Below are 14,219 nucleotides of genomic sequence, written 5' to 3'. Positions count from 1 at the left end.
ATCAAAACCGCCTCTTTTTCTGTTTCTGTGCTCGGCAGGCATGGCAAGTCACCCGCCCGTCCCCATCTCTGAGCTGGCAGATCACATTGAGCGCCTCAAGGCAAATGACAATCTCAAGTTCTCTCAAGAGTACGAGGTACGAATGCTGATTATCTGATGCACATAAACACACGCACACACTCGCATATTTATCATTGACCTGCCGTTTCTTGCTCTTGCTCAGTTCCAGTTCTGATAGCGAGCGCGAGTAGATTTAAAGCCTCGCATTGACTATACAGTTAAGTTACGTTTGGATTCGTCTCCGTCGAACGATACAAAATCGAGCGCATCTCCCTCTCTCTGCTGTCTTGTTGTTATCTATACAAATATAAGAGGAAAATTGAAATTGCAAGCTCAAAGAGAGTTTGCTTACAGCCAGATGGTTATCAACCCCTCATTTCTACACTCTGGTGGAGAAAAGGGGAGCTAGAAATAAAGCGGCAGCCACAGAGAGCAGACTCGCCAAGAGATGCAAGAGGCAAATGTTCTCTGTAAAATAGACGCTTCTTGATTAGTTTCCTTCAACTTACAGAAGAGTTAATGTGGAACAACAACAGAAAAGCCATTTGCTTGGAGATAACAGTGTGGCTGAACTTCTCGTGCTGAACTGTGGCCCTCAAAAAAAAGACATTAGCAGAAATATTATGGCTGTGTCGCAAATAGCGCTACAATGAGCTCCACGGAGAGCTGTTAAAAGAGTAAAAATGTTTTCTTTTCCCTGCATAAAAAATGTGTTTAGGCCAAGGGCTTCTGGGTGGAGGAGACTGCATAAGGCCCTAATTGGTTGCCGCAAAAGAGAGACAAATTGTGTGTGACAGATATATAGTACGTATATAGAGAAAGACAAGGACACATTATGCAAAAAGTAGAAAAACAGAGCAAGAATGTTTTTTGGGGGGCGGAGAGTGTTGGGAGAGAGGATAAAGGAGGATGGAGGAGACATTGAGGGAGAAGCTGTATGCAATTGTGGTGTGAGCTGGAACCACTCTGTTGAGCCTCACATTCTCTCTGCATGACTGTGTGCTTTGTTCGGTACTGAAGCTTTAACGAAGGAACAAGAGAGATGGATGGAAGAGGGACTGAGAGCGAGAGAGAGGCCAGAAATGATTGCGGTGTAATAATCAGGCACACATGATGTCGGCTGCTCATGGAAAGCAGTCTTAAACACACACACACACAGATACGTGCACGTATCCAGTACCGCTCCTGTCCACTTTTTCCTCAACCAAACCATAATTATGTGTCGTAAAATAATCAGAATTGCTAAATTGCTCTGGCTCTCTCCTCTTCGTCCCTCTCCATTGACAGCCCTATAATGACCTCATGTCTGCCTCTCCCAGCTAACAGCAATGGTTGCTGTAATTACCCTCTAGGAACTTAATGTGTTGCTCTAACACAACCATCCCCTCTCTCCCAGGGTTATTGGTTGCGCTTTTATCGTCTTTCTCTTTTAGCTAGTTTTGAAAGTGGAAAGTCTTTCTTGAAAAGGGATATCATGGTTGCCCACGTTCCTATACAGTATCAATAATACCTTCTTAATTTTCAGTTTGTTGTTGGTTTTAACAGTGGGTTTTGCTGCAACGATCCTGCCCCGGTGCCTGTGAGCTCAGATTCTTGGAACTGTTAAAATCTTCCTGTTCTGGATGCCAATTTCTTGCACGTTGAGGTTCAGTTTAAGAGATAGCGATATCGATGCCAGCAGTAAATTTTAAGTGCTAATGCTTGGTGCTTATGTGTGATTTTAGAGAATCAGCCAATGCTGTGCACGCATAAGCAGCATATCGTACCTTACAATCATACGGGGATTAAAAGTGGTATGTAGCAAGATTGTTTTTTCCTCATTGCAAGTCCTGTGAATCATTCGTGCCACGGCCATTTATCTTAATCTAATGTTTTTGACAGACTGCATGCTAGTCTCACTGTCTGAAACCCACTTGCTTTAATAACGCCAAAATATTTCTGGTAACAAAAACATGATTGAGCACAGAACAACTGTGGTAAGCCACATGAAACGATATAACTGCAACAGCTTCTCGTTGATGTTTGTTCTTTGTTTGACCTTCGCTTGCGTGTCTTGCAGTCAGTCGATCCTGGTCAACAGTTCACGTGGGAGAACTCCAACTTGGAGGTCAACAAACCAAAGAACCGCTACGCGAACGTCATTGCCTACGATCACTCCAGAGTTATACTCTCCAGCATCGAGGGTAGGACACGCTTCCGCTGTGTTTGTGTGCGTGTGTGGGTGTGCATGACCTGTTACCTCCGTCTTTATATGGCTACGGTAATGGTTTCAGGAAATGAGGCCACTCTGGTCACTTTCTCAGGCACATTTAAGGTTTACGATTTGGTTGCAGAGTTATGGTTTGGGCTAGGCTTTAAATTGGGCATGAAGTTGTGATTCTTGAGTTTGGGTGTGGAGGCAAAGTAGTACGTTATGTCATACTGTGCATGTGTGTATATGACTGTGTGAACTTTTGCGTGAGAGCTTCTATCCGTGAAAGATGGGATGTTAATAGTTCGAAGCTGTTCTGCACTGGCTGTTCCCATGCATCACAAACCAAGTGCTGAGCCTACGTAAACACAATGAAAACAATCATTTTTTCCCATCTAACCAACTGCTGTGTCTTACCCCACTGTTTTACCACATCATATGACTGGTTTGGACCCGGCCTGACCAATTTAATATCTGAGGAGATAGCGTGTGATCGTGCTTTATTTAGACTGTTTACCGATTTATTCATGGTGTGCCCATTTTCCTGGATTTGGGCTTTCTGAATGGTTTAAAATGAGAAGAAACAAATAGTTCTGTACTCAGTGTGCATTTTGAAGCGCACTCACCCACCTCAGCTGGGAAAGACCCGAGGCAGAGAAACTGGCAGCTCCAATGTGGAGAGAGGGAGGCAGTGGGAGGCCAAGCCCAAACAGATGAGCCTTATCTGGGCAGAGCATGTGTGAGCAGCCCCTCCGCCCCCGCCTGTCCTGGAGCTGGAGCCCTGGCTGTCTGTCTTTCTTCCAGCTAAGAAAATGCAAATACTGTTGAGCATGTCCAAACACACACACACGAGCGCTTTCATGCACGCATAAACACACACAAAAAAACATATATGCCCAGATGTGGACGAGCACAAACATATACTCTCCTCGCAGCCGCTTCCATGCGTTGCTGAACGCAGACCTTCTGCCAAGCCAGCATTCCCACCAAGTGACTGGAAAGTGCGAGTGTGTGTTTTATCTGCAGATTGCTTCTGTTGTAGTCCATTGCAGTAAAGTTGTAGCGCAAAGAATTTAGGCAAGCTGTCTTTTAAAGACTGGGGTTGATAAACATATGTTAGAAGCTCTTCTTACCGTCTGTCCACATCCCATTTAAAGTAAGTTGTATAAGCATTCCTCTTGCTCCTCTGTCATTTGAGTGTGTGTGTCTGCTGTGTGTGTGTGTGTTTGCGATGTTGGCGTGGGATTTTACAACTGTATGGGACTGATTCGTGCTCGGAAAATAAGCTGCGGGAGGAGACTCGGCTGCAGGAGTTTCTTCCTGTCAGCATCCTGCTGTTTGTTCATTGATTTCAATCTGTTTAAACGTAAACTGCCATCTGAAGGCTCAAAAGGAGTTTTAGGTCCCATTTCGGCAGAATCGGGTCACAGCTGAACATACGCATGTGTGCCTGAGTGTATGTGTGTGTGTGTGTACTTTGGTGTTTTTGGCGTATGTGTGCATGTTTGAGCTGTGACTCAGTGATTTTTGGGATTATGGTATTAGGCCCTAGATGAGCAGGCCTGATCCTAAATCAAACACACACAGACAGTCTTTCACATCTCTCTCACACACACACACACACACACAATCCCTTCCAGGACAAGCAGTGTCAGCCGAGTCTTACACAGAGACGGCCTTACAGTCATATTGCCATTCAAAGCGACACATCCAGAGTATACTCAGATTAGGCCCGTGATCGTCTTAGCATGTATTATAAAACAAGACGGCTGAACAATCCAACACCAAAGGCCTCTGGGCCCTGTGAAAACATTAATCTCCCTGCCATGACCTCACATGATCCTCACCCTTTATTACTTGCACATAAACCTGCCTTTATAGTAGTAGACTTGGATTATTTCAACATGGAACAGAATAAAAATCAGGTTCATCTGCAGACAGTCATTTGATGTAATCGGTGCCATGCATCATTCCCATACTCTCAGCATACAGACTTAGAATTGAGTGTTTCATCACCGCCTGTATCTTTTGCTCCCATCTGTTTTTCTGTCTTTTCCCTTATTTGCTTTTTCCATCTAATCCATTCTCCAATTCAACTTGCACACATGTGTTTCTATTCTTTTCTCCACCTTAAATAACATCCACTTTTTCTCTTATTACTCAGGTGTCCTGGGCAGTGACTACATCAACGCTAACTATATTGATGGCTACCGCCGTCAGAATGCCTATATTGCCACTCAGGGCGCCCTTCCCGAGACCTTCGGGGACTTCTGGAGGATGGTCTGGGAGCAGCACACAGCCAACATCATCATGATGACCAAGCTGGAAGAGAAATCACGGGTAAGGAAATGGAATAAGGTGGGAGTGTGCACGACTGCAGAGCTGAATAGAGAGAGCATCACAGAGAATGAGTACAAATACAATATTACAGACGAAGCCAAAGACTAGAGCAGGACATGATAAAGCATAAGGCTAGATGAGAAAAATTGTGGTTTTATTATTGGATTAAATGTATCAAATGTAGTATAAGAACTGGGTAAGCTCTATTGTGAGGTCCACTGCATAAAATAGGAGAAAAGTTACACGTTTGGTTAAAATTAATGAGGTTATCTATTTGTCTTTGATTATGAAGCATCTACTTTTTCACAAGCTGAAAAGAATATGATATATAGAGTTCATCTGCAACAATAAATATATTATAGCAGCCTCCATTACAGCTCAGTAATGTTCTTATAGTATGGTAATAGTTTCATAATAACAACATAATCAGATAATAATATAATAACCAAGATATTAAGCAAGTAATACAAAGGTATTAACAATTTGTAAACTTAATATTTACATTTATAAACCAAGGATGCCAGTGAGGTAGAACTATTTGGTAGCGTTGTGGTCGCCATGTGTTAAGGTGGTAACAAGAAAATGTTTTGGCTTAAAACTTCTACTATTATTACATTATTGTGGCAATAAGCTGATAATAATACGGTAATATTGGCTGGTGTTTTCATTGGATAGCTTCAAATGAAAATTGTGTCTAAATTGGTATCCACAAAATCACAATCATTGAAACTTAAATTAAACTTTTTGTTAGTGAGAATGTGTAGGCCAACAAAAGCTGCTGTTTTATACCATATGCAATGCTGTCCAGTCACTCCGAACTGGAAGCTAATGTTCTGTGGCTGAATTAACTTTTAAAGTTTGTGGGGAAAAGAGTCGTTTTGTTGGTAATTAGTACTGAAATATTGTTAGTGAGCTCCTAAATATTTTTCAGCATTAGCAGGCATGCTGACGGACAAACATTTTTCATCATCGGTATCGTCAGTATTTTTTCTTTACATTAGAAAGCAAGTTATGTGCAACGTGCGACTAATGCATAAGCTGTCATGATGGAGGCGTGTATATATAACTGATGGTTAGAGTGACATAATGAGTGAGAAGTGCAAAACAGCTAAATTACAGCTAAGGTGTTGTGGCATGTTGTGAGGAGATACAGAGAGACTAGAAAAAGACATGAGTTTTATTTTATTTCATTTTATTTTATTTGAATGCACGAGGACAATAGATTGTAGGTGGAGTGAACAGAATAGGCTAAAAGAGGACACGCGAGGAATCGCTGGAATGCAACATTTAGTGCATGACGATCAAGCTAAATGTTCTTGGGAAGTCAGAATGGGCGTGTAGTGTATCAGAGTAGAAGGCAAAAAAAATAGCGTGGATTGATGAACCAGACCTGGAGGAATTACAAGTACAGCTAAATTGGGGTAAGTAATGAATTAGAAAATAATCTGGCTTCGAGGCATTTGCTATTGTTAACAGAATGTGCACTTGAGTAAAAATTCAGTGTAATGAGAATGTCATGTCAGAGTAAAATGAACATGAATGGCTTGAGGTATGAATCATGACTGAAGTGTTAACCAATTATGTCCAAAGACCTTTTCAGAAAATTATCCTTTCTTCCCATTTGTGCTTCTTTTCCTATTAACCTGTGCCTTGTGTTAAAACACTGTTTCCTTTTCAACTTTTTCCAACTGTCTCTGTTGTGTCTGTTTGACCCTCAGATGCCCTCTTATTTCTTCTCTAAGGCAAGATCTCTCTTTCTCTCCTTTGCTAAAATCCCTTTATAAGTACAAACTCACTTCTCATGGTTTTCTCCTTACCTTTATCCCCCGTTTTGTTATAGTTTTTCTGCTCCCTCCCCACCTCCTCTTTTTTTTCTCCAAGCAATAGCAAATAATGCATTGGATGATAATGCAAAAATTGTATTGTAAACTGACCACATAGTTAACTAGTTAAAAATGTTATTTTTTGCTTTTAATACAGTTCATAAAGAGTGCACATAAGTGTTTATGGTTTGCATGATCGCACCCACAATGGGCATTTTCCTCCACTTCCTGTCTTGTGACTGTGTAGTATATTAAGTAGTCCTTGTTTTCTGGCCACATTGTCATAAGGTTTATTTTTTGGTTGTTTTTCGGTTGGGTTTTTTGGGTTTTTTTCCACTGCAGAGCAAGTTTGTGTTGAGCTTGTGAAGCTGTAAATTGTCAAAATTCAATAAACAGCGTTATGAAATGAAAACATTCAATTTGAAGATATTTAGCTGTTTATTATCAGCCCACTAGCTCTGCACGTACTGTTTGAGTGAGTAGTGGGCTGCTTGTTGGAGAAAATTATTTAATCTCATTTAACACCTCTCAACATTATACCATTATGTGTTTACGCATTAAGCGCACAGATGATCACAGATGGTCCCACTGTGGGAACGATGCCAGCATCCTTCCTTTTAGCACCAATCAAACCACGCTAGAACAGGGCACAGTTATGCTGCTAGCCTCATAAATCAATGGATAATATAGTCTTCACACCAGGGATTTTATTTTTTTTGCGATCCTGTTTATCCTCTGTCAGTGTGAGCCCCCCCTCCTCCTTACACAGGCAACCGTTCCTGTCCCCACAGTCTCTCAAGGTCTGGTGGGAAAACAACAGTTGAAAAGCTGTAATTACAGCCTGAACATCACGGGCCAAAACGCATAATCCCCAGTCTGGAGCAGTGGAATGCAGAGCAAGCTGAGCTGAGCTCCCTGCAGTCTTTGATGTGAGGACTGGAGGGATCAGCACATAACGTTTGGTTTGGCCTGATTCTGCCAAGCCCCCCCTCATCTCCTCTGGGATTTTTTTTTCCTCCCTCCTCTGTGGTCTCCGAAGCCGAATCGAAGAACTACAAATATGACTGCCGGGTGCAGGGGAAATCAAAGTGTTTTGCTTGATAGGGATGCTGGGATTTTGTGTGTGCTACGATTGGTTATGTAGGGATTTGTGGGGCTGCGATGTATTAGCAACGTACAGCATCGAATATGTGAAGGATGAGTTTTCGGTATCTCTTGGCTTTTCTGAGCACTGGTGTGGATCTTTGAGAGAGCCCACCAACCTATAGCAGTTAACTAGCATGATCAAACGCCCACCCCACCCGACACAGACACACACTTACTAAAACCCCTTTTCATATGCTGGATTGTCTCTGTATGTACATTACTGTCTGATTCTCTCAAATTCTCTCACTGATCTGCTTTAGCACTCCTCTCCCCCTTCTTTTCTTTTTTTTTGTTCCCTCTACACATGCACTCAAAGTCACGTCAGCTCTTTTCTTTCTCTTTTCTTTCACCAAAATCTTTGCAAAGAATTATTCAACCTGCTCTTCGTCTCTCACAGCTTCTCCCCTCTTCCATTTTAGGTGAAGTGCGATCAGTACTGGCCAACACGTGGCACAGAGACCTACGGCCTGATCCAGGTCACTCTGCTTGACACAGTGGAGCTGGCCACCTACTCTGTCAGGACCTTCGCTCTTTACAAGGTACTGAAACATGGCATGTATAATGGAGTGTGCGTAATTGATCTGTTCAAATATTTATACATACTTCGTTGCAGGTCTATAAACAAAATTTCATTCCCAGCATGGTTGGATAGCATATTTTTAGAGCTAGCTCTGAGAGCTCACACTATAAACCATCCTGCTGCTGTAATGAGTGATCAAACCACATCAGCGTATTAATCAGTGGCTGAAGAGAGTGCCAACTAATACACTTTCTTTATATTTGAGCAGTGTTTGCCAAAAACTATAGTGCCCTGCAGATTTCTTTTAAAATAAACTAGACTAAACCTGATAGCCTGGGCAGCTCATGACATGCTTGTTTACGTTTTTTTAATGGGATTTGTGGACATTTACAAAAATTACAGAATAACTAAGTCTTTAAATTTAACCCCACGTCTAATCTGCTCAACCAGAGTGGCTCAAATGAGAAGCGTGAAGTCCGTCACTTCCAGTTTACAGCCTGGCCAGACCACGGGGTGCCTGAACATCCCACCCCCTTCCTGGCCTTCCTTCGCCGGGTCAAGGCCTGCAATCCTCCAGATGCGGGACCCATGGTTGTCCATTGCAGGTATGTGTCTGTGTATTTTCAGTTCGGCTCATCCATTCTTATTATTCACTGAACCAGAATTATTTATGATATCCATCCACAACCATAAAGGAAACAGGTCTGCTCCGTGACTGTGTGTTTGTGAGTCTGCATGAAACACTTATGCGTTATTTTGGCATTTATGAGTTAACAACATTTTCAAAAGCCTGGCAGTCGGCGAAAATCAACAAGAGTCCAAGGGTGCTTGTATAAAATAGTTCAGAGGCGCTGAAGTAAAATAAGATTGACCTGCGATTATGCAAACCCCAAACATCCTGGCTGGCTTAGACACCCACATTCCTCCCACAACAACCTCCTTCATCTCCATCATCAGCTACCATGCTGACCCTATTTTCCATAATTAGCTTTCACAGTTGACAATATACCATTTAGGCTGGGGGTACATCTGGGTTCACAAGTTTATATTCAAATGAGCTGCTGTCTGAGCAGCAGGAGGCCAATGTGTTGGATGGAGAAGAGACTCTGGGAGCTTGTCATTACGGGCTTGGCACAGCGTTTAGCTCCAGAGCTCGAATGAAGCTTCTGTTTGCTCTTACTGGCAATCGCAGAGAAAAAAAGATAGAGCAGGGCAGTGGGAATATGGAGCAGAAACTCTCGGGAGGAAGAATTAGTGAGGTATGGATGTGGAGGAGAATGAAGGAGGGGAAGGGGGTAAGGCTGAGACAATGATGGAGAGGGAAAGGTAGCGAGGGACTGGGAGTTAGAGGAGGAGATGTGTGCAGAGTGAGAAAAAAGAAGGTGAGGTCAAATCCAGGACACAGTGAATGAAAATGATGAATTAAAGAAAAGGAAAGATGGAGAGAAAATGGTTTCCAAGAAGAAGAAAAGGACAAATGTGAGTGTGAAAAAGTGTCGGGGCTGGCGTGAGAGGGTACTTATCGAGGAGAAAAAGAGGCAGAGCGACGGGGGCGGGACGCAGCGGAGAAGGTTGGCAGGAGAGCAGCTCTTCCTAATCTTCCGTAGCAGTCAGATGGAGTATCTAACAGGATTATCAGTCAAATTTAATTATCCTGGCAAGACTCCATCATAATGTGCTTTTACATTTCAACCAACCTCTGTATCAAACAACGGACCAAATCTCATTCCACCTCGACAACGCTCCCGCGCATGCACACCGATATTCATTTAACCACATAAAGAATTTTCTATTCACTTGCACAAACTTGCTTGGTCAGGTTGTCTCACCGTTTACTAGCACAGCAAAAATGTGAAGTGTTTGGGTGGGCAGCTAACGGTATTATATTTCCGGATCGTGTGTCGATAGGGAGGATATCTTCTTAATGCCAGCGAGACAGTGTTGCTGACTCATCGCTGATGTCAATTTTTACCTGCTTTGACAGAAATATTGCTGGCTGGGATCTCGATGATAGTTAGCTGATTTAGGCAAAGCATGTTATGTTTGAGCTCTGCGGGGACAGATTTGCACCAGGTATTAGGACACAGCGCACACACTGCAGTTTATGTGAGAAAATAACCTCACTATCTGGTTCTCTTTTCCTATTTCCAGTGCTGGAGTGGGCCGCACTGGCTGTTTCATTGTGATTGATGCCATGACAGAGCGAATCAAGCATGAGAAGACCATCGACATCTACGGTCATGTCACGCTGATGCGCTCCGAGAGGAACTACATGGTGCAGACGGAAGACCAGTACATCTTCATTCACGATGCACTGCTGGAGGCGGTGACCTGCGGGAACACCGAAGTCCCTGCGAGGAACCTGTACTCCTACATCCAGAGGCTGACGCAGATTGAACCAGGAGAAAATGTCACCGGCATGGAGCTGGAGTTCAAGGTGAGGAGGATTCACTTTGTTCCGCCGAAGGCTATAAAATTAAGCCCTACAGATTTATGGTGGTTCATAAAACCGATTCATGATAATAATGTAACACTTCACTGGTTTCTGTAAGGCCGAGTTGTCTTTTTCTTGCCCTTCGCCACCTAAAAGGTTAACAGTAAGAGCCAGTGAAAGCATCTTTGAAGCACTGCAGATCTTCAGGGCCTGCTCAGAGATATCCAGCGGGATAAATCACTGTCTGAAGACTTTACCTACTGGCCATTCTGTCCATATAAAGAATAGAGCAAACGTTCATATTTCATATTTAATTCTTGACCTTGAAAGCCATAATTGACCAAAAAACAAAGTTGCACTTCAGGTCCCATGCTGAGGGTTTTCATAGGAAGATGGTTCTTACCACCAAAGCTTGGGAAGAACGTTGTCTAAAATGACATACAGAATGTTTAATTCAGGAAGCTTTGACTTTGATAGCCCCTGAGCATCTTTCCCAGGGCTGTTAGTGGTTCTTACAGTTTCAATCCCCCTCTGAGAGATTCATATAGATGGTTGGATTTGAAGGGGATTATGGGATTGCACCTTTTGAATCTAAGGTAAGAGAGTTAGCTTTTCTGAGGGTTTCTGAAAGCATCGCAGTTTGGGAAGTTTGATAGGCATGCACGTAAAGACCAAATAATGTAGGCCAGAAAGTTGAAGTTTGTAATAAAATCTTAGGGGGTTGGAAGTTATAACAGCTTTTTCAAAACTTTAGGGAGCTGATTAGAATATAAAGTGAGAACAGCAAATGTAGGCATCATAAACAATCGCAGTGAGAACATAAGGGATTCAAAGTCTTGCTGGGAAGTGTTATTTTCATTATATTCTAGTTGTTATTTTGTTTACTGTGTTGTTTACCTCATGCCAGATGAGTTCTCTGCAGACCTGACTGGCCTGGCTGGGTGAAAAAGAGAGAATCGGTTGTAGCTTTACAGGTATACGTTGAAAGCAGGTGGCTTAATTTTTCCCAGGAATGGCTTGTGTCTGCTCAGACAATCAGAGGGCAAGGTAAACACAAAGTGACTCTGAGCAATCTCCCTCATCCTATGCCCCAGCTGTCCTCCCTCCCTCTAATAGGAGCGCTCCCCTCAGAATGACAATGAACTGAGCGCTCGCTGTATTGTTTTCACAGCCTTAGATTGATGTGAAACACATGGCGGGGTTGTCCCACTCACCATATTTCATCTCACTTGAACTCGCGTGGTATATCACAGCCCACCGTCTGAAAGATTACTTTCCACCTCCGTCAACAAAACACCAAAAGGTTGGAACTTCTCGTGTAAGAGGCGTCATGTCCCTCAAATAAAATCACAAAGTTGAAGCAAGCGTGTGAGGAAAAGGGAGAGGTGAATGTTTTCTGGCTGCTTTTGGTAATCCAACACCTTAATACGCCGTGTTTTTGTTTCTTTTCACAGAGAGTTTATTGGTGGAGTTCTCGGAGCTTGCCAGGAGGGCATGATTTTCTCCTTGGTGAAAAATATTGGCATGTATCGAAGCGGTGAAAAGCTTTGTTTTTGCCAGGCTTTATTGATAAGACCGCGTCAAATTCAAACCAAATGACATGAAGAATTACTATTGTTGATGCTGGAAACTGGGTTCAGAGTACCCAGAATGAACTGGTGAACTTGTGATTAGTGGGGATTTTCCAGCTCAGTCTGTCTGTAAGAAAATAAGGTACTGCTGTTTCTCCCACAGCACTCCGGTAGCCGCTGATGGTAGACGTTGGGTTCATGAGACCCCATTGTTTCCCCCTGAGTCTGCGGTTTCCCTCTGCCTATTCTCTGTTTCTCTGTGTTTCTTTTTAAACCGTGTCATCCAGTGGTCGAGTGTGAGCGAGTGTACTGCATGTACTTACGGCTGCCTGTCTGCACATATCCACATATGAATGTGTGTGTTCCAGTTTTTCTTTTTCTTTTTTTTTTTGACTGGATCAACTGTGGTTCACATGTGTGTGTTGAGACAGTGTGGGGCCTTGTGGTTTCCTGCCCCCTGACTTTTGATTTTCTCCTTCCTCTCCCTGTTCCATTCCCTACCGCTGCCCTCGTCCCCTATATCGGCCCTGCTGTGTTGATTCAGTTGAAGATGTCTGACTAAATATCCTGAGGCCTGCAGATTAAAGATGGTTTTCTAATTCCACTTGTCCAATAAAAAACCAAACCTTGTGCTTTTTAAAAGAGTACTTTTTTTTTCTTTTACTTCCTTGCTTATCCGTCCTTTTTTATTTCGCCATCATTTCAGTGCTCTCATCAGTGCTGCTTGTAATTCTTTTTCTGTAATTTTCATCTGCACAATATTACAGCATATTTCCTTTATTTCTTATATTTCAGCGTCTGGCCAGTGCCAAGGCCCACACATCACGGTTTGTGAGTGCCAATCTGCCATGCAACAAGTTCAAAAACCGGCTGGTGAATATCATGCCCTACGAGACCACGCGTGTGTGTCTGCAGCCAATCAGAGGAGTGGAAGGATCCGACTACATCAATGCCAGCTTCATTGATGGATACAGGTCAGTTTAACATCAGTCACTTTACAATGTTCTCACGCATGGGGAGAAATTTATTTTCATTTATACTTATCCATGTGTTTATAGGCAGCAGAAGGCCTATATAGCAACCCAGGGCCCACTGGCTGAGACCACAGAGGACTACTGGAGGATGCTGTGGGAACATAACTCCACCATTGTTGTCATGCTAACCAAACTGAGAGAAATGGGACGGGTACGGATAAATGCACTCAAACACACTCAAATGTGATACATGCATTGGTCCTGCAGGATAAAAACATATAGCTGCACTGGTTGAATGTCTTTTTAATTAGCGTATCACAGTACTGTGCAAAAGTCTTGAGCTACATGTTGGTTTTTTTCCTTTGGACATTGGCAGCTTTTCTACTCATTTTCAGTCCAGTGCTTGACCATTTCAGAGGAATGTTGAGCTACTTAACACTGACCTATGAACCGTTCAAGGATAAAAAGGAACTGAACTCAAGAGATGAACCAGTGTTGGGTCTACACAAAGCAGCTTAGCAAAGAAGCAATTTTAAATTGTCGCTTTAGGCACTTTGTTACTAACAACCCATCACAAAAACACAGTTTGTTCCAATTTCTTTAGTTGAAATTACAGAAAATGCCAAAAAATTACACAGCCCATTATCATAAAATAGCTTTTTTTTGCACTAACAAGGCAGCTTTCAAAGGGCTATTAACTGAAAACCTGTTAGCACCTGACAGTCATGTCCTGGAGAAATAGGAAAAAAATTCTGCAAAGACCTGACACAGGGCCTGAGAGACGCATCTGGCCCTACAGACGACCCACCCACTGTTACCTGAAGCTTCATCAGGATGGTCTCAGTGAAAGGGTTGCTGTCAAGAAGTTCCTCTTAAGGAAGGAAAAGAGAAAGAAAAGACTGTGATATGCCAAAGAGTCTCAGAGATCCATTCCTGAAGACTACTTAAAGTAGAAATAAAGAAATAACAACAAAGCTTGCCTAGTAGTCTGTGTTGAAGAATAAAGGTGGTAATTACAAATATTGATTTTCACACGCGATAGAATGGTTAAAGATAAAAACAACAACAACATATAGACTGATTTCCACTCCCATTGTTAGGCTCTATAAAGTCTTATATTTTAGACCAAAGGAACCTGAAGAGGTTACAAATAACTTCAG

General features: G+C 42.6%; 1 protein-coding gene across 27 annotated transcripts in view; it reads left to right on the top strand.

Moving 5' to 3' along the window:
* Positions 1-14,219, top strand: part of ptprdb (protein tyrosine phosphatase receptor type Db) — a 159,523-nt gene that overhangs the window by 142,131 nt on the left and 3,173 nt on the right. For 17 of the 27 annotated variants that reach the window (XM_026170790.1, XM_026170799.1, XM_026170798.1 and 14 more), the window contains 9 exons: positions 39-136; positions 2,120-2,243; positions 4,416-4,591; positions 6,310-6,333; positions 7,980-8,099; positions 8,531-8,685; positions 10,232-10,517; positions 12,881-13,059; positions 13,144-13,270. In XM_026170790.1, coding sequence (XP_026026575.1) covers positions 39-136; positions 2,120-2,243; positions 4,416-4,591; positions 6,310-6,333; positions 7,980-8,099; positions 8,531-8,685; positions 10,232-10,517; positions 12,881-13,059; positions 13,144-13,270 — 1,289 coding nt within the window. The remainder of the gene's footprint in view (positions 1-38; positions 137-2,119; positions 2,244-4,415; positions 4,592-6,309; positions 6,334-7,979; positions 8,100-8,530; positions 8,686-10,231; positions 10,518-12,880; positions 13,060-13,143; positions 13,271-14,219) is intronic. The other 10 variants (XM_026170809.1, XM_026170812.1, XM_026170810.1 and 7 more) reach the window with 1 other exon arrangement.

This window comes from Astatotilapia calliptera, chromosome 6 (assembly GCF_900246225.1).
Source record: "Astatotilapia calliptera chromosome 6, fAstCal1.2, whole genome shotgun sequence".
Classification (NCBI taxonomy): Eukaryota; Metazoa; Chordata; class Actinopteri; order Cichliformes; family Cichlidae; genus Astatotilapia; species Astatotilapia calliptera.
Note: the sequence above shows the minus strand (reverse complement) of the source record. Positions and strands in the feature narration are given on the sequence as shown.